The sequence below is a fragment of the Nerophis lumbriciformis genome, linkage group LG10 (assembly GCF_033978685.3).
Source record: "Nerophis lumbriciformis linkage group LG10, RoL_Nlum_v2.1, whole genome shotgun sequence".
Taxonomy (NCBI): Eukaryota; Metazoa; Chordata; class Actinopteri; order Syngnathiformes; family Syngnathidae; genus Nerophis; species Nerophis lumbriciformis.
This window is the reverse complement of record NC_084557.2, coordinates 39,987,711-40,008,961: the sequence shown is the minus strand read 5'-3', so window position 1 is coordinate 40,008,961 and position 21,251 is coordinate 39,987,711. Positions and strand designations below refer to the sequence as shown.

The 21,251-nt window shown below is 41.3% G+C and overlaps 1 protein-coding gene across 6 annotated transcripts in view; it reads right to left on the bottom strand.

The window, feature by feature from the left end:
- plxnb2b (plexin b2b) overlaps positions 1-21,251 on the bottom strand; it is a 523,354-nt gene that overhangs the window by 54,603 nt on the left and 447,500 nt on the right. For all 6 annotated transcript variants that reach the window (XM_061969610.2, XM_061969615.2, XM_061969611.2 and 3 more), the window contains 5 exons: positions 18,469-18,648; positions 14,788-14,924; positions 5,073-5,173; positions 2,131-2,360; positions 27-208 (listed from right to left, as the gene is read on the bottom strand). In XM_061969610.2, coding sequence (XP_061825594.1) covers positions 27-208; positions 2,131-2,360; positions 5,073-5,173; positions 14,788-14,924; positions 18,469-18,648 — 830 coding nt within the window. The remainder of the gene's footprint in view (positions 1-26; positions 209-2,130; positions 2,361-5,072; positions 5,174-14,787; positions 14,925-18,468; positions 18,649-21,251) is intronic.

The following is a 21,251-nucleotide window of genomic DNA, read 5'->3' as shown; positions in this document are numbered from 1 at the left end:
ATATTAAAAAAAGTTGTGTCACTCACCGTCGCAGCATCAACTTGGGGTTTTTGCTGTGGACGTACTCCTCCATTAGCTCCAACAGCAGCGTCCTCATGATATCCGTGTAGTACTCCAGCTTCCCGTGGAGCGCCACCGTCAGCAGGGAGGCGAAGTAGACTTTGGCCCTGGCGTTGAAGTCATTGCTGCGCTCCAGGGTGCGGATAAACTATCGACACAAGCAGAGATTCAGCACCGGTAATCTTGAAATAAATAAAGATGGCTGCCAAGGAGAAAAATAACGATGCAGGTGAAATGAGTGCATGGTTGAGAGTTAATACCAATTAGAGCAAGATGCTTCAGTTAACACCTGTCTGGTATTTCCTGTGCCAGAACCGTTGGATACAAGCCTTCCAATCGTCAGCTTCTCACGTCTAATATTGGAGCGCTGACACGAACCAGCCAGCGCCAGACCAATTCAAAATAGACGGCGATGATAAAAAGGAAAGTTCTGCCTGTGAAATGTCACCGACAAAGTAAAGCATTAACCGCCGACTCACTTATTGGGAGACGAAAAGGTTTGCCTCATTACCTGAGCTTTTTCTTACTGCTCATATCCACCGACTGTTACTGCTCAGCATCTCCATAATAGCATTGTTAGCGCAACATCTATGTCAACCTCACTATTTATAATGACTATTTTTACTACTATTATCATTATTGATTCAACTGATTAGTCAACATTACACAAAATAAACACTTTTGTAGATTAGCATGAAAACATTAACTAACTTCGGCAGAGTTGAGGCTAATGCTAATGGTTTGTATTTGTTTAAAACATTAATTATTTGTTTTTGTTTAAAACATTAATTACCTACACATCAGACAGTTTAATGGCTGATGTGAAGAAAGATCCATACATTTTTATTTTTCTGTTTGTTCGAGCAACTTTGTGTCTACACTTTTTTTTTACATAGTTGATATATATATATTTTTTACATAAAGTTGAATTATTTTATTTTTTAAGAATGTCACACAAAATATACACATTAATCACACTAAATAAATAACACATTACATGTATAAAAATATAAAAAACAACAAAATAAATAAATATTCGAAATAAATAAGTAGAACATGCATTTTAATTACATTTTTGAAAGAAGAATAACCATACACACTTAAAATAATGCAAAAGATAAATATGCATGTTAAAAAAAAATTAAAATGTAATCATTTATAACAGGTATATTCACTTAAATACACATGTTGATCGGAAAATGTTGTGGAAAAACCTACATCAAATAAAAATATAAAAAGTATATAAATTAAGAGTTTTAAAATAAAATATAAAAAAATGCATTATCTATCAATAATCCAAATTGCAAAGTTAAAATTTAAAATTGTATTTAATTTAAATATATATATATATATATATATATATATATATATACATACATATATATATATGTATATCTATATATACATACATATATATATATATATGTATATATATACATACATATATATATATATACTGTATATATATACAGTATATATATATATATATATATATATATATGTATGTGTATATATATATATATATATACATACATATATGTATATCTATATATACATACATATATGTATATATATATATACATACATACATATATATATATATACTGTATATATATATATACTGTATATATACATACATATATATTTACTGTATACATACATATATATATAATATATATATACTGTATATATATATATATATATATATATATATATATTTATTAAATATTGATGTATTTAAATTGAATAAGCAAGATAAGCTGTGACAAAAGTTTATCTGACCCAATTTGAGTAGCATTTTAAATTAAAATGGAAAACCCAACTCTACATATTCAGACACTACAGTAATACTATCACATTGCGTAATTGTGTATAGTTTTGTTGTTGTATATATAGGCCAACTGTAGTTTTGGACCGAGTATCTCATATTCTGGATGTAGTATATGATAAGCAAATATGTATCTGTGATATAGTCATGCTCTCACTGATGTCCTCAATCAATAATATCGATAGAATGTCTCCACAATACTGACAAGGCATCTATCTACAAAGGATGTATTGTGTGCTTACATTGATGAGGAAAGTTTTGGAGTTGAGAAGGTTGGAGAACTGGTTGAGAGCTTGCTTCACGGTGGCCCGCCGAGCCTCGGGAATGTCCAGCTTGCCCGTTATCATCACGTCGTTGGCGCCGTCCTTGGAGGGCAGGAAGAAGACGCGGTCCGTGTAGGTCTTATAGTCCAGGAAGGGGATCCGACCCTCGCTCAGCTCGTTTGTGTGGTCCTCCATTTCGATCATGAGGTCTGAGGGAGAAAATCGTCAGGTGACAGAAAGTCTTTGCATCACTTTTTAACCTTATGTCCCAAAAAGGTCTGTATTGCTAAATAACAAAACTGTCATATATAAATGCCTGTTTTTACTTACAGCACTTGTTCATAACAACATTCATAGAATGGGAGTCAATTGGACTAAATGTGCCACAAAGAGAGCGAAGGTCTTGTCCAACAATCAGGTAAAATATAATGTTCACGTAGATCACATGTGTCAAACTCAAGGCCCAGGGGCCAGATGTGGCCCAGGGGCTTCGTTTTATTTGGCCCTCGAAAGCCTGGAAATAATATGATCAATAAAGTACTGTAACTTTTCTTACTAAATGTATTCTTCCTTTCTATTTTGGGAGAAAAAAAAAGTACTCCATGTAATCGCACATTATGTTAACTTACATATTGTCTAATTATGCAAAAATATATCAAACATTCAAACCATTTTTTTTAAATATAAATAAATACTAATAATAAGGATTTCAAAGCAAGTTATCCATCAAATTGTGCAATGCAAAAGTAGCAACAGATTTCATGGTAAAATTGTGAAATTGACTGTGGTTTTTACAGCATTTTTCGCTAAATGAAAAAAACAGTACTTTTTTTACTGTAATAAACTGTGGTGCCGTTATGGCATTTACAGTAATACACCGTAAAATCTTCAGTTGGCGATTTACGGTAAAAAAACAAACAAACAAACTGGCAGCTCAGGTGCCAAAATTTTACTGTAAAATTAGTTTTTTTTATTTACAGTAAAAAAACTAATTTTTATAAAAAATTTTACCATAAAGAGCAGCAGTACTGTTTTTCCATTTACAATAAACATACGGTACACTAAATTTTGAGGTGAAATTATTGCAACTTACCATATTTTTTTACATTTAAGTTTAAAAAAAATCTAATAATAAAATGCATACACAAATTGTGTAAAAATAGTATTCACTGTCAGAAGCGGCCCTCTGGGGCCAAACATAACTGCGATGTGGCCCTCAGTGAAAATTACTTTGACACCTCCTCTTAGATCAGGGGTGGGCAATTCATTTTTACCGGGGGCCGCATAAGCAACCCGAGCACTGCTGGAGGGCCACACCGACAATATTTCAATTAAATGTTGCTCAATATTATTTTTGATATACCGTAAGATAAATAATAATAATGATAATAATAATAATAATTAATAATAATAATAATAATTTAATTTAACCTAACTTAACTTTATACAAAAGCATATTGCTTTTGATGGTTTTATTTTTAACACTGTCTTACACAACACTTCCTGATGTATTATACAATGCAAAAATGTCCATTTCTGCACAGGGTTAATTTCTGTCACTTTATCCTGCATTATCCAACATTTTCCACCGTCAGATTTGGACAACCACCTGTTGTTAAAAATCGTTTTTAATCATAATTATTTTATATTGTTTTTATATGGTTTTATATGTAATTATTTTTTGTTTTTATTCAGTCATTGGTGGAGCTAAGGATATTATTTGAATATTGTTTTTAATATTGTTGTGCAGCACTTTGGAAACACTTTGTTGTTTAAATGTGCTATATAAATAAAGTGGATTGGATTGGATTGTCACACCTGCCAGCTTGTCCCATTTCAGTCCTAACATGTCCAAACACGCATTTACCTATGTGAATAAGTCATTACCTGTGGTTGTCTCTTTAATTGACTGCATGGCTGCCAGCTCCTCCGTGATTTGAAAGTCGGCAGTTATCCCACGTAAGAAGATGAGCAGCTGGGCGGTGTTACGTACATCGCAGCTCTCATCCAAAGCCAGCGAAAAACAGTCAAAGTCTCCGGGCATTATCAGCGCAACGGAGTCCTATAAGCACTCCTTAATAAACTCTCCGCCAGAAAACGCCTTACTTTTTCTGGCGCTTTTGTGAGAAATGACGAAACTTGTCCTGACGGCTGCATCTCTGGGGGTGTGAAATATGGCAAAAAGTCCTTGTTGGGTTTGCAGTTTTACCATCAACGCATCAGCCTCCCTTACGCGCTCTTCATCACACAGATTCTGGTATTTTTCCTCGTGCTTTGTCGTGTAGTGGCGATTCAAATGATATTCTTTAAACACAGCAAGCTGTGTACCACAAATTAAGCACACGGCTTTACCTTTAATTTATGTAAAGAAATACTTGGCAGTCCATGTCTTGTTGAAAACACGGCATTCGTCATCAACTTTTCTCTTTTTAGCATCTCATCACTTGTCGCTGTGCACCTTCACTCACAGGTTACACCCGGACATACGCCCATAAATAACACTTTTCAAAATAAAAGCAGCACAGTTGTATTGCGCGCACGACATAGATGTTTTTTAAACTTTATTTTGTAATTTGTGATTGCGCTGTTCAATTCACTCACAATCACACACGCGCATACGTACACACGGAAGTAATACAAATAACGCTTTTCAAAACAAAAGCAGCACCGTTGTATTGCACAGTCGACATAGATACTTTTTAAAATGTATTTTGTAATTTATGATTTGCCTCACGCCGGCCGCAGAATGCCCAGGTCTGTCTTAGATGATCATATCTGCTGTACAGATTTATTTTACAAAAGAGAAGTGTGGGATACTACTCTTGTTGCCTAATTTGTATTTGACTTTGTTGATTTTTTTTTAAAATAACAATAAATTAGCCTTAAAACTGGCATGTATATGGAGAATCAAACAGCTGTACCTGTGAATTCTTTCTTGCAGCGATCTCGCACACTCTCCTCCAGGTTCTCCAGCTGGTGTTTGACTTTCTCGTACTCTCTTTCCGCCTGTTGACTCTTCCTCCTGGAAAAATGATGAAAAAAAAAACACATTACCCCAGACAAAAGAGGCAAGGGTTTTTACCTTGTGTTCATTTTCTAAATCCAGTTATTCTACAAAGTTTAAATATTTGCTATTGATAGCTATGCCGCTGTGATTTTGATTGCCACGTTTATATATATATATATATACTGTATATATATATATGTATATATATATATATATATATATATATATATACATATATATGTATATGTATCCATATATATACAGTATATATATATATATATATATATATGTATATACCTGTATGTGTGTGTATTAGAGATGCGCGGTTTGCGTACACAACCGCGGAGTCCGCGGATAAACCGCGGGTCGGGCGGGTAAAAATAGATTTTTTTTGTTTTTTGTTTTTTTTTGTGTCCTGTTCAGCTTCTCAGGCAAATCGTATAGTTGATGTAGATGCCCATGTCGGCTGTTCAGATTTACTTTACAAAAGAGAAGTGTAGGATACTTCTCTTGTTGCCTTATTTGTATTTGACTTTATTAAATGTATTTATATTATCATTTAGTGCAGCCGGGCCGGAGCAGGAGGGGATAGAAAGAGAGAAAAAAAGAAGACAGAGGGGGAAATTGTGGGGACAAGAGAGGGATTAGACAGAGAGACAAAAACAACAACAGCAAACAACAACAACAACAACAACAACAACAATAGAGCAACATCAGCAAATATGACATGTACAAATATGATGGTAAAAGTAATAGCAAATAAGCAGTTAGCGAAAAATAAAAAATACAGAAATGACAATGAGCATTATTACACTACAAATGGATCACTACAAATACCAATAGAGATAGCGCTATTGATAATGAACAATACCAATAATTTACCTTTATTATCAACAATACAGTTGTTTAAATGCAACAATACATATAAGTAATGATAACTTGAGATACGAAAGAATGCAGAAAAATGGAGGGGGAGAAAGAGAAGCAACCTACATTAACCTTGTAGATTGTTATAGTCACAATAGGTTAAGCTTTGTCAGTGTGCCATGTGTTACACCCAGTTTACCCTAGGGCAACAACGTTAATATATGTTTGATGAAACGTGATTATGTGCATGAGTGTAAGTATGCATATGTACTTGTATATGTACAGAATGTGTATATGTGTTTGTACAATGAATGTATATGTACAGAATGTGTATATGTGTTTGTACAGTGAATGTATATGTACAGTATGTGTATGTGTATGTTTGTATATTGAATGTGCGTGTGGATGTACGAACATTAGGTAGGTAAATATGTACTGTATTTGTGTATGTATGTGGGAGCGTAGATTAAATAAAATAGATTTTAAATAGTTGCGGGCGGTTGGCGGTTGAACCAATTCGGAAATATATATACATAGTTAAATGTTGTTACCCACATACGAAAAACGAGCAGCACACTTTGAAACAGTCAATTATTCATCAGGCACTGCAGCACAACACAACACAACAGAAGAAGAAGAAAAAAAGAAAAAGATGGCACCGCGTCCCAGCAACAAGTGGCGCAAGTGAGCGCTCCTTCAGCGCAGCAGGGCGCATTTTAGAGGCCAGGCGCTCTCGCATGAATCCTGGCACTGTAGATGCCATTTTATTCCTGCATAGTGCTAACAAAAAAAAAAGTAAGTAGACATACGGTTGGATATGTTAAACGAATTAGTCTACGTTACCTATAGGCTATACCAAATAAGCCCATGTCTAACCTATATTGAGTTCGGTCAGCTAAATAATTTTGATGGTTACGTGTTGTTTGGGCGCACTACAATGCAAAGGAATTAAGGCAATTGCGTTGTTAATTATTTGGCCTCGCTTTCAAGTGAAGCGCATCTCCGATTGGCGACAATGTAAGGCTATTTAGCCTGCTTTGTTTGTCGCGACCGTCTATTTTCATTATAATTCAAGTTTGATGATAAAGTGCAGTCTGATGGGTTTGATTTCCCCCCTTCAGCTATTTGCCTTGGCCAATAAGTTACAGGTCATTTATTATTATTATTTATTTAATTTATTTTTGTTTAAATAGAGATGACATACATATGTTATTGTATCATTTAAGTTTGTGCGCGTGATTGACAGCCTAAGGCTTATGAGGCACATTTTTTATTTATTTTTTTATTTCAACTTAAAAACGTGTGAGCCTATGCCTACAACATAGGCTATGTGTTTATCTTTATTTTCCTGCCTGTCGTTGACAATGGAGATTGTCTGATATTTGTCATGGCTGCAGATCAATCAATAAAGGTTCATCTTTGTCGCGAAATTGTTCACTGCTCCACTGTGCACCCCGCCCTCGTCCCTATTTGAGCATTATAACGTTAACAAGTTCATATTCATTGAAATAAATTCAGAAATTTTTTTTTACCTAACGAAAATATAGGCCTAGTCTTTCTAAAACATTTTTTTAACTTCTTAAAAGCCTCGTTCTGCTTGCTGCAACTGCGCACACAAAGTGTGAGGAACGCACTCCTGATCTGAGGGCATTGGCAACAATAGTCAACACTTTCTTAATGGAAATGACAATAATATTATAATAATGATAAATAATATTATCACGCATTGATTGTCTCTGCTGCATTGGATCAGTCTCCTTTCTTTAACAGGCAAAAGCTTTCTAACCTCACTAATGCTTTGCATCGTCTATATGGGTTATATATTAGATATATAACAACGGGCGGATGGCGGGCGGGTGTGGTTTTGATAAAATGTTGGTTCGGGTGGATGGCGGATGGATGACGACTTTTGTGATGCGGTTGCGGATGAAATAATTGCCTGTCCGCGAATCTCTAGTGTGTATATATAACTGTGTGTATATATACAGGTAAAAGCCAGTAAATTAGAATATTTTGAAAAACTTGATTTATTTCAGTAATTGCATTCAAAAGGTGTAACTTGTACATTATATTTATTCATTGCACACAGACTGATGCATTCAAATGTTTATTTCATTTAATTTTGATGATTTGAAGTGGCAACAAATGAAAATCCAAAATTCCGTGTGTCACAAAATTAGAATATTACTTAAGGCTAATACAAAAAAGGGATTTTTAGAAATGTTGGCCAACTGAAAAGTATGAAAATGAAAAATATGAGCATGTACAATACTCAATACTTGGTTGGAGCTCCTTTTGCCTCAATTACTGCGTTAATGCGGCGTGGCATGGAGTCGATGAGTTTCTGGCACTGCTCAGGTGTTATGAGAGCCCAGGTTGCTCTGATAGTGGCCTTCAACTCTTCTGCGTTTTTGGGTCTGGCATTCTGCATCTTCCTTTTCACAATACCCCACAGATTTTCTATGGGGCTAAGGTCAGGGGAGTTGGCGGGCCAATTTAGAACAGAAATACCATGGTCCGTAAACCAGGCATGGGTAGATTTTGCGCTGTGTGCAGGCGCCAAGTCCTGTTGGAACTTGAAATCTCCATCTCCATAGAGCAGGTCAGCAGCAGGAAGCATGAAGTGCTCTAAAACTTGCTGGTAGACGGCTGCGTTGACCCTGGATCTCACTGATGGTTTGGGTTGGTTTGGTTTGCATTTCCTTTGGAAATCGAGGTCCCAGAGTCTGGAGGAAGACAGGAGAGGCACAGGATCCACGTTTCCTGAAGTCTAGTGTAAAGTTTCCACCATCAGTGATGGTTTGGGGTGCCATGTCATCTGCTGGTGTCGGTCCACTCTGTTTCCTGAGATCCAGGGTCAACGCAGCCATCTACCAGCAAGTTTTAGAGCACTTCATGCTTCCTGCTGCTGACCTGCTCTATGGAGATGGAGATTTCAAGTTCCAACAGGACTTGGCGCCTGCACACAGCGCAAAATCTACCCGTGCCTGGTTTACGGACCATGGTATTTCTGTTCTAAATTGGCCCGCCAACTCCCCTGACCTTAGCCCCATAGAAAATCTGTGGGGTATTGTGAAAAGGAAGATGCAGAATGCCAGACCCAAAAACGCAGAAGAGTTGAAGGCCACTATCAGAGCAAACTGGGCTCTCTTAACACCTGAGCAGTGCCAGAAACTCATCGACTCCATGCCACGCCGCATTAACGCAGTAATTGAGGCAAAAGGAGCTCCAACCAAGTATTGAGTATTGTACATGCTCATATTTTTCATTTTCATACTTTTCAGTTGGCCAACATTTCTAAAAATCCCTTTTTTTATTAGCCTTAAGTAATATTCTAATTTTGTGACCCACGGAATTTTGGATTTTCATTTGTTGCCACTTCAAATCATCAAAATTAAATGAAATAAACATTTGAATGCATCAGTCTGTGTGCAATGAATAAATATAATGTACAAGTTACACCTTTTGAATGCAATTACTGAAATAAATCAAGTTTTTCAAAATATTCTAATTTACTGGCTTTTACCTGTATATATATATATATATATATAGATGGATAGATAGATATACCGGCCCCCAGATAAATACTAAATTAGCAGATTTTTCCATTACTTTATTGAGGCATATTAGAGTATGCCCAGACCACACAAAATGATGTGGCGAACCAGATCTGGTTCCCGGGCCTTGACTTTGACACCTATGTATTAAGACAGTCACATAGCTCAACAATCACGGTCAAACCAAAATCGTACACATTTAACAGCCCAGGAAGTCCAAACGCAGCAGATGCCTTCCTTGTGTTTTATGCCGTGGTCACGCCCTTCTTCAGCTGTTCCACTCACGCATGGCACATAGCAGGTAAATTATGTGCGTGGCATCATGTTCCTTTTATCCTCATGAAGCGCTGAGAATAGACCTGATAGTTTTCTGAAAGTTTTGTTTTAATCATTTTATTATGTGTGGTGTACACTGCATCCACACTGCAATATCATGTTTCACCTGGTTGGAGCGCTGGACTCATTCCACCATCAGAGGCGTGTGAGTACAAAAGTACTTGGGAGAATACTCAGAAGGCCAGATTTGACAGGGGACATCTTAGGTGAAGGTGTGCTGTGACAGTTGGAATATACTCTCCCGTTACATAGCACAGCACTCCTGTCATTAGCTTCTGTGCTACTTTGGGTGTTTTCAAGTATTTTTACAGTATTTTGCTAGCTCAATATGAATCCAAAGAAAATAATGGACAAGCGATGTGGGGTTTGAAACATTCCGGAAGCATCCGCAGTGTTGGGTGAAACTGCACACCAAAAAGAATAACTGACAAGTCAATGGATGACATTTTTTTCGAAATAATTTGAACAAACTGGATGTTAAAGTTTAGGAGTGCACCACAGGGCTAGTAACAGTGTAGCAGGGCGGATGCATAGAAGGACAGTTCAGCTAGTTGTTGTTTTGACTTTGTTATCTAATAGAAAGTTGATCCATCACCCCCTTGTTAAGTTTAATTGATACACAGTACTGTCTATGTACCTATGTGTCAAAGTCAAGGCCCGCGGGCCAGATACGGCCCGCAAATTAATTATCTTTGGCCCCCGGGATGATATTTGATTAGTTTTAGAACCGTCCCGCAGGCCACCTGCTGTTGTTTTACACGCACCAACACTGCATCATTGTTGGCGCTAGGAATTTTCAAAATGGGGTCCCAGGGACCCCATCAAGTCATAAAAATGGGGTCCCACAGTACATTTTTGGGGTCCCACTTTTTTGTAACCGTTATGAAAACAAATGATGAATGTTATATAACATTATCCTGTTATATCTCACATTCTATATCGTGTTTTGGAAAAAATGTTACTTAATTCATGAAAAAAATATTACAAAAGAAAACAAATTTTTATGCATATGTAAATGTATTCAGTTCTAAACATTCATTCATTTTCTACTTTTCTTCATGGATCTAAACGTTACCTCTGCCGGACTTTTTTTCTATATTTTTATTGTAACAATTTCAGAATGTGTTTGTTCTATTTTTGGCCAAAGTAAGACAAAGAAAACAATCTGAAGTAGTCTTTATTTCTTCGTTTTAATGCCATGATTTTAATAGTCCGGTGTGCAAAGATTTTCCTCCATGTGGCCCCTGACCTAAAATGAGTTTGACACCCCTGCTCTAACACTTTATATTGTGTTCAATGTATACAAACATTTACTAAAATATAGCCATTTATTGAGGATGGAACCCATTATTATCATTATTATCTCCTCTCTGAGCTGCCACCTTAACGTGGTAGAGGAGTTTGCGTGTCCCAATGATCCTAGGAGCTATGTTGTCCGGGGGTTTTATGCCCCCTGGTAGGGTCTCCCAAGAAAAACTGGTCCTAGGTGAGGGATCAGACAAAGAGCAGCTCGAAGACCTCCATGAAAAATAAAAACCAAGGACCCAGATTTCCCTTGCCCGGACGCGGGTCACCGGGGCCCCCCTCTGGAGCCAGGCCTGGGGCACGATGGCGAGCGCCTGGTGGCCGGGCCTGTCCCCATGGGGCCCGGCTGGGCACAGCCCGAAGAGGCAATGTGGGTCCCCCCTCCAATGGGCTCACCACCCATAGCAGGGGTCATAGAGGTCGGGTGTGATGTGAGCTGGGCGGAAGCCGAAGGCAGGGCACTTGGCGGTCCGATCCTCGGCTACAGAAGCTAGCTCTTGGGACCTGGAACGTCACCTCGCTAGGGGGGAAGGAGCCTGAACTAGTGCGCGAGGTGGGGAAGTTCCGGCTAGATATAGTCGGACTCACTTCGACGCACAGCAAGGGCTCTGGAACCAGTTCTCTCGAGAGGGGCTGGACTCTCTTCCACTCTGGCGTTGCCGGCAGTGAGAGGCGACGGGCTGGGGTGGCAATTCTTGTTTCCCCCCGGCTCAGAGCCTGTACGTTGGAGTTCAACCCGGTGGACGAGAGGGTAGCTTCCCTCCGCCTTCGGGTGGGGGAACGGGTCCTGACTGTGGTTTGCGCTTACGCGCCAAACCGCAGCTCAGAGTACCCACCCTTTTTGGATTCACTCGAGGGAGTACTTGAGAGTGCTCCCCCGGGTGATTCCCTCATTTTACTGGGGGACTTCAATGCTCATGTTGGCAACGACAGTGAAACCTGGAGAGGCGTGATTGGGAAGAATGGCTTCCCGGATCTGAACCCGAGCGGTGTTTTGTTATTGGACTTTTGTGCCCGTCACAGATTGTCCATAACGAACACTATGTTCAAACATAAGGGTGTCCCTTTGTGCACTTGGCACCAGGACACCCTAGGCCGCAGTTCCATGATCGACTTTGTAGTTGTGTCATCGGATTTGTAGCCTCATGTTTTGGACACTCGGGTGAAGAGAGGGGCGGAGCTTTCTACCGATCACCACCTGGTGGTGAGTTGGCTGCGATGGTGGGGGAGGATGCCGGACAGACCTGGCAGGCCCAAACGCATTGTGAGGGTTTGCTGGGAACGTCTGGCAGAGTCTCCTGTCAGAGAGAGTTTCAATTCCCACCTCCGGAAGAACTTTGAACATGTCACGAGGGAGGTGCTGGACATTGAGTCCGAATAGACCATGTTCCGCGCCTATATTGTCGCGGCGGCTGATTGGAGCTGTGGCCGCAAGGTAGTTGGTGCTTGTCGTGGCGGTAATCCGAGAACCCGTTGGTGGACACCGGCGGTGAGGGATGCCGTCAAGCTGAAGAAGGAGTCCTATCGGGTTCTTTTGGCTCATAGGACTCCTGAGGCAGCGGACAGGTACCGACAGGCCAAGCGGTGTGCGGCTTCAGCGGTCGCAGAGGCAAAAACTCGGACATGGGAGGAGTTCGGGGAAGCCATGGAAAGCGACTTCCGGACGGCTTCGAAGCAATTCTGGACCACCATCCGCCGCCTCAGGAAGGGGAAGCAGTGCACTATCAACACCGTGTATGGCGAGGATGGTGTTCTGCTGACCTCGACTGCGGATGTTGTGGATCGGTGGAGGGAATACTTCGAAGACCTCCTCAATCCCACCAACACGTCTTCCTATGAGGAAGCAGTGCCTGGGGTGTCTGTGGTGGGCTCTCCTATTTCTGGGGCTGAGGTTGCTGAGGTAGTTAAAAAGCTCCTCGGTGGCAAGGCCCCAGGGGTAGATGAGATCCGCCCGGAGTTCTTTAAGGCTCTGGATGCTGTGGGGCTGTTTTGGTTGACAAGACTCTGCAGCATCGCGTGGACATCGGGGGCGGTACCTCTGGATTGGCAGACCGGGTTGGTGGTTCCTCTCTTTAAGAAGGGGAACCGGAGGGTGTGTTCTAACTATCGTGGGATCACACTCCTCAGCCTTCCCGGTAAGGTCTATTCAGGTGTACTGGAGAGGAGGCTACGCCGGATAGTCGAACCTCGGATTCAGGAGGAACAGTGTGGTTTTCGTCCTGGTCGTGGAACTGTGGACCAGCTCTATACTCTCGGCAGGGTCCTTGAGGGTGCATGGGAGTTTGCCCAACCAGTCTACATGTGTTTTGTGGACTTGGAGAAGGCATTCGACCGTGTCCCTCGGGAAGTCCTGTGGGGAGTGCTCAGAGAGTATGGGGTATCGGACTGTCTGATTGTGGCAGTCCGCTCCCTGTATGCTCAGTGCCAGAGCTTGGTCCGCTTTGCCGGCAGTAAGTCGGACATGTTTCCAGTGAGGGTTGGACTCCGCCAAGGCTGCCCTTTGTCACCGATTCTGTTCATAACTTTTATGGACAGAATTTCTAGGGGCAGACAAGGCGTTGAGTGGATCTGGTTTGGTGGCTGCAGGATTAGGTCTCTGCTTTTTGCAGATGATGTGGTCCTGATGGCTTCATCTGGCCAGGATCTTCAGCTCTCACTGGATCGGTTCGCAGCCGAGTGTGAAGCGACTGGGATGAGAATCAGCACCTCCAAGTCCGAGTCCATGGTTCTCGCCCGGAAAAGGGTGGAGTGCCATCTTCGGGTTGGGGAGGAGATCTTGCCCCAAGTGGAGGAGTTCAAGTACCTCGGAGTCTTGTTCACGAGTGAGGGAAGAGTGGATCGTGAGATCGACAGGCGGATCGGTGCGGCGTCTTCAGTAATGCGGACGCTGTATCGATCCGTTGTGGTGAAGAAGGAGCTGAGCCGGAAGGCAAAGCTCTCAATTTACCGGTCGATCTACGTTCCCATCCTCACCTATGGTCATGAGCTTTGGGTTATGACCGAAAGGACAAGATCACGGGTACAAGCGGCCGAAATGAGTTTCCTCCGCCGGGTGGCGGGGCTCTCCCTTAGAGATAGGGTGAGAAGCTCTGCCATCCGGGGGGAGCTCAAAGTAAAGCCGCTGCTCCTCCACATCGAGAGGAGCCAGATGAGGTGGTTCGGGCATCTGGTCAGGATGCCACCCGAACGCCTCCCTAGGGAGGTGTTTAGGGCACGTCCGACCGGTAGGAGGCCGCAGGGAAGACCCAGGACACGTTGGGAAGACTATGTCTCCCGGCTGGCCTGGGAACGCCTCGGGGTCCCACAGGAAGAGCTGGACGAAGTGGCTGGGGAGAGGGAAGTCTGGGCTTCCCTGCTTAGGCTGCTGCCCCCGCGACCCGACCTCGGATAAGCGGAAGAAGATGAATGGATGGATGGATGGAACCCATTATTCATGTTTAATTGTTTTCTTGTCGAGAAATTGGCTTCAATATACAACATTTTCTATTTACTAACCCTGTTCAAGAACCAATGAAGTTTGTAATTCAAGGATATTTGATATATATTTTATTATCCAGTACTTACCTGTAGCAGTAGACGGAGATAGCAATGATGAGCAGCATTGGCACAATGACAGCAGGGATGATGATGTAGAGCGACAAATCGTTCTTCTTCTCGTACTGCACCGAGCCCACCACCCACTCCCCCTTCCCGAACTGGACCTAGAGACAAAACACACATTGAGAGAGGAGAACGTCATTATTAGGCGTACGCTCGCCACATTTTTGACACGTGTTCAGGTATGGGTGGGGGGTCAGCGCTAAAAGCGGCGATGTAAGGGAAAGAGGGAATCTACATGATTGCCCCACATTTCGCTTTTTCAAATTTTTTTCCCCACCAAACAGCTGCAGGATCATTGAGAGTTTTAAAATGCGGTAGGTCCTCGCACCAAGTGAACGGATCCATAAGTGTATTGAGTGTGACACTTCAATCAGGCGCTTTTCTGCTGCAGGTAGGCTGTGCTATTAAAAGTCCAGCGGTGTCGCTTTATTCCTGCAGCTAAGAAATGAAACAACTCCGAGCACTTACAAGGTTATATTTCATGTACAGAGTAGAGCTCAAACTAACGTCATTTGAGCGCCTGAAGGATGAACATTTTGGCTATTTTATTTTTACGAGAAAAAAAAAAGTGCAATTGATAGTAAAACTCAACTATTTTGATGTCAACCTTAGAACAGGAAATTGAGCTGATTTTGATGTACACACGTTCCGTGGTGGTTGCGCAGTACAATATGGTGGGAGTAATAGCGATGTGATATGCTTTGGCTTGATGTTAAAGTTAAAGTACCAATGATTGTCTAGGTATGGTGAAATGTGTCCTCTGCATTTGACCCATCCCCTTGTTCACCCCCTGGGAGGTGAGGGGAGCAGTAGGCAGCAGCGGTGCCACGCCCGGGAATAATTTTTGGTGATTTAATTCCCAATTCCAACCCTTGATGCTGAGTGCCAAGCAGGGAGGTAATGGGTCCCATTTTTATAGTCTGTATGACTCGGCGGTGGTTTGAACTCACAACCTACCGATCTCAGGGCGGACACTCTAACCTCTAGGCCACTGAGTAGGTGTCCTGGCTGCTCAGTACAACATGGCAGCAATAGGTGAACTACATTACATGACAGACCTGGCCCTTTCTGAAAAAAGTGAAACAGCTCCAAAATTCAGAAATTTTGAGGGAAACACGGCTACAACTTCATGAGCCTGTCTTTAGCGAAATGAAAGAGAAGAAGTGAAGGCTCTTGTCAGCCATCGAGTGTTTTTGTCTCTGTTGGTTAAGGCGAGGTGACCAGCATACGCAGAAGTCGAAGCTTGCGTCCGGATCGGCGCTAAAAATCTGCTGACTTGTTCCTTATCCCATTACGGACATTTCTCGAAAGTTGGATAAAAATCCACCCGTAACATTTTGAGTGATTTTACTAACTAACAATGGTAGGAGGTAAGACAAGAGGGTGATCAATAAGCTCAGGAGGTGGTCATTATTGTGGTAAACTTGTCTTCGTCCTGGCTGCTAAATACCTTCACCGCATAATTTAAAAATGTGAACAATATAAATAAGAAATACATACCGTATTTTCCAAACTATAAGGCGCACTTAAAACCCTTTTTTTCCTCAAAACTCGACAGTGCGTCTTATAACCCGGTGCGCCTAATGTAAGGAATAAGTTTGGTTGAGCTGACCCACCTCGAAGCTATTTTATTTGGTACATGGTAATGATAAGTGTGACTAGTAGATGGCAGTCAAACATAATAGACAAGTGTAGGTTCCACTATGATGGCAATATGTCTCAAGTAAACAACACCAACATTTTAAATGTTCCATTGAAAATTAAAAACATTACACACGGCGCTCAAAAATCTATCAAAAATGTTTTAGTACGACTTTGGTAAGCTATGAAGTTGCACCGCTTGAAGGATTGTCGGCGCATTAAACATACGAGTATTATTATAGTGTGTGTATAAGGTAAGACATATTATCTGGCGTTTTGTTTCACAATATTATGTAAAAGCAACTTTTCTTACCTTCTGGTACCTGCTGATCTGTATTTGGGATCTGTATAAGTCCTGAAAAACTGCGCACGTCAACGCCGTAGTCGATAAGCTTCTTCTTTTTCTCTATCTTTTTGTTATGTGACATTCATCGTCCGCTGTTGCCATTTTTAATATAAAGTAGTGTAAAGTTATTACTTATATCTGTCAGTAAACTCGCCATGAAAACGCTAAAACATACCGGTGTAGTGAGTTGACATTATTCACCCAAGGAACTTTAGTTATTAGAGTTCCGGTCGGACGGTTTTTCACGGGACACATTTCCTGTGTTGTTGTTTCCGGATGAAGAGATGCTGCTCCGTTATTGATTGAAGTAAAGTCTGAATGTCATTAAAACAGTTAGCGCCATCTTGTGACACTTCTTCCACTCCCGTCCTTGCACGCTACACCGCTACAACAAAGATGACGGGGAGAAGATGCTGCCGAAGGTGAGCCACGTAAATAAGACCGCCCACAAAACGGCGCATCCTGAAGCGACTGTCAGAAAGCGGCTTGAAGATGATCTGTAAAACATCATCTATGCAACATGTTGACCAAAGAACCACCATTACATTAAAGTTAAAGTACCAATGATTGTCACACACACACACTAGGTGTGCCAAAATTATTCTCTGCATTTGACTCATCACCCTTGATCACCCCCTGGGAGGTGAAGGGAGCAGTGAGCAGCAGCGGTGGCCGCGCCAGAAAATAATTTTTGGTGATTTAACCCCCAATTCCAACCCTTGATGCTGAGTGCAAAGCAGGGAGGTAATGGGTCCCATTTTTATAGTCTTTTGTATGACTCGGCCGGGGTTTGAACTGACAACCTACCGATCTGAGGGCGGACACTCTAACTTGTTATGTAGGCCACAAGGAAGTCGATCAATTTAGAAAAAAATAATAATAATATGACTTCTTTAATCCATCCAGTCATCCATTTTCTACCGCTTGTCCCGTTTTGGGTCGCGGGGGTGTTGGAGCCTATGTCAGCTGCATTCGGGCGGAAGGCGGGGTACACCCTGGACAAGTCACCACCTCATCACAGGGCCAACACTGATAGACAGACAACATTCACACTCACATTCACACACTAGGGCCAATTTAGTGTTGCCAATCAACCTATCCTCAGGTGCATGTTTTTGGAAGTGGGAGGAAGCCGGAGTACCCAGAGGGAACCCACGCAGTCACAGGGAGAACATGCAAACTCTACACAGAAAGATCCAGAACCCGGGATTGAACTCAGGACTACTCAGGACCTTCGTATTGTGAGGCACATGCACTAACCCCTCTACCACCGTGCTGCCTTAATGCGCCCTATAATCCGGTGCGCCTAATATATGAAAAAATATCAAAAATAGACCATTCATCGGCAGTGCGCCTTATAATCAGGTGTGCCCTATGGTCCGGAAAATACGTTAACAATTTTGATCATCCCAATTGCACATATAAACAATTTTCAGTTTTGAATGACACTATTTGGATTTTTCCATGTAGTTTTACTTTTTACTGGTAAACTCTTTTTTTACACTTGAAAATAGTTAATAAAGGCTTTATGGTGGCAGCTCGACCCTGGAACAGATCATTTGGATCTAAATGTGAACAAATGGTAGATTCCACTATAACTGTGGTCTGGGAGATAACAGCTAATGAAAAAAAGGGTGGTTTTAGATAGAGATCCTGACCATTAGATCCAGCAACTCGGGCCGAGTGTCGCGGCGGTGCCTCCGGGACCGAGCGCTGGGCTGAGTGGAGGGCGGGTCCAGGAAGAGCTTGTCGTCCTGGAGAGTGTTGACCACGCAGGGGACGTCGCCCACGAAGGCCTTAGCCTCCTTGGCCGTCATGGCTTTGGAGAAGCCTCGCCCCTGTAGGAAGGGACAATTTCGACTTGAATTGCATCATGTGTGACATAGTAAATGCAATGCATTGTGGGTCTGGAATACAGTAGCTTATTTACGTGACTAACTGCAAGACTTTGTGTTGTTTTCTTTAACAAGTTCAAAACATGGCGTGACCGTGCGGCTTCATTAACCGCCGCAAAAGTTGTCAACATCGCGTCAGGAAAAAAACAAAACGATTTGGTGAGATTTTTCCCAATTCCAGTGTGAAAGCAAAGCCAAGGAACTCGGGTTTGTGAGCTGATAAAAAAAGCGGCAAATGGCTTGTATAGCAGCTGTGAGACGATCAAACATCACTTTTAACGCCATCACCTGGTGCATGTTTGTGTGTTCACGGCATTTTAAATTTCAGACTGGTAAATTTGTACCAAGTACAAGCAAAGTATTTAAAAGTAATAATGGGAAATCTCACTACATCTCAAGCACATAAGCGATAATTGAACGGAGGACAATGAGCCTTAACAGACTTTGCATCCTGAAATTTTTCACCGGTACAAAAACGGACTCCGCTGACGAACTATAGACAAGTTTGGCTTTGACAATGGCGGCAGCTTATTCAAATCTCTTGTCCATTGGACATGCTCATATGGATCAATACCACCATTTGTATTTATTTTTTCGAGGTCGCGAGCCTTTGGAACAGGCCAGAGTTTGTCTCGGTGCGGTCCCTTGATGCTTTTTATTTTGTACGATCCATGTTAATCAAGTTGTTTGCTCTCTGTTGGCCATTTAAACAAAAACTTTGGACAGCAAAAAATGGCTACCGCGACTCCACAATGCATTGCGAAATCACGTGCCCCTTCGAGAACTACAGTTGTCCCGATACCAATAATTTAGTACCGGTACCGGTACCAAAATGTATTTCGATACTTTTCTTAATAAGGGGGACCACAAAAAAATGGCATTATTGGCTTTATTTGAATAAAAGTGAAGTGAAGTGAAGTGAATTACATTGATATAGCGCTTTTTCTCAAGTGACTCAAAGCGCTTTACATTGTGAAACCCAATATCTAAGTTACATTTAAACCAGTGTGGGTGGCACTGGGAGCAGGTGGGTAAAGTGTCTTGCCCAAGAACACAACGGCAGTGACTAGGAGGGCGGAAGCGTGGATCCAACCTGCAACCCTCAAGTTGCTGGCACGGCCGCTCCACCAACCGAGCTATACCGCCCCAAAAAAATCTTACGGTACATTAAACATATGTTTCTTATTGCAATTGTGTCCTTAAATAAAATAATGAACCTACAAGATAACTTTTCTTTTATTAGTAAGTAAACAAACAAAGGCTTCTAATTAGTCTGATGATGTATGCAGTTACATATTGTGTCATTTATCATTCTATTATTTTGTCAAAATTATGAGGGACAAGCTGTAAAAATTGATTATTAATCTACTTGTTCATTTACTGTTAATATCTGTTTTGTTTTTTTTCGTTTCAACGTGTTGTATCTGCACTTCTGTTAAAATGTAGTAATCATGTATTCTTCTGTTGTTTGACACTTTACATTAGTTTTGGGTGATACCACAAATTTAGGTATCGGTCCGATACCAAGTAGTTACAGGATCGTACATTGGTCATATTCAAAGTCCTCATGTGTCCAGGGACGTATTTCCTGTGTTTACAAACATAATATGAATTTTTTTAAAAGATTGTGTGACGATAAGAAATATCGATGTAATCATTGTAGTATAAACTAGATACACTCCTGTACTTGGTATCATTACAGTGGATGTCAGGTGTAGATCCACCCCTGGCGTTTGTTTACATTGTGACATCAGTGCGTTACGGTGTGTAGTGAAGCATGTTTCGCTATTCCTCGTCCTGCAGTGATAATGATACTTGTAAGAAACATACTTTATTTGTCGCCATGGAGACAAGGATTAGTGATATAGAAGTAGCTAAAACACTGCCGACTGCGGATGAACGTTCGCCGCTAGCTAGTTAGCTATGTCTTAAAGCATCTCTTCCTGAGGGCGTTTCAGTGTTATAACTTCACCTTTATCTTTAGTTTTTAAGACAAAATGTGTTCATTCTCCCTTTTCTGTCTACACACTGTGTCTGCTTATAAGTACTAAGTGATTGTGCGCTGCCAAACATGCTCCTCTGCTCGTAAAACCAGCAATGTAACGACGTGACGACGCGCCGTCATGCCCGGGCACCGGTACTTTTCAAACAGAGTATAGTACCGTTTTTGATTCATTACTACCGCAATACTATACTAGTACAACCCTAGTAAAAGTAAAACAACTGTAGTGACAAATAGTAATTTGCAGAAAACGTCCTTACATTAGGCTAATGTCTGTATATAGCACGTCTTAAGTGGCCTACAATTGTGTGAGTGCTTCTCTAATGGACTGTGAAAGATGGCTAATTTACATAAAGAGTGTTCCCCACAGAAAGTTTAAATACAATGATCCTCCGACACGGACGTACAGCTGCAATAAGTGATGATTAGTCATACAGTTTATTTTGGACATGTCTAATAACAAAGTTACAGTAAAGTACATCACATTTCTATAGTAAAAAAATTAAAAAAAGTAGTAGGAAGACGCAAAGCCTATTTAATCCCA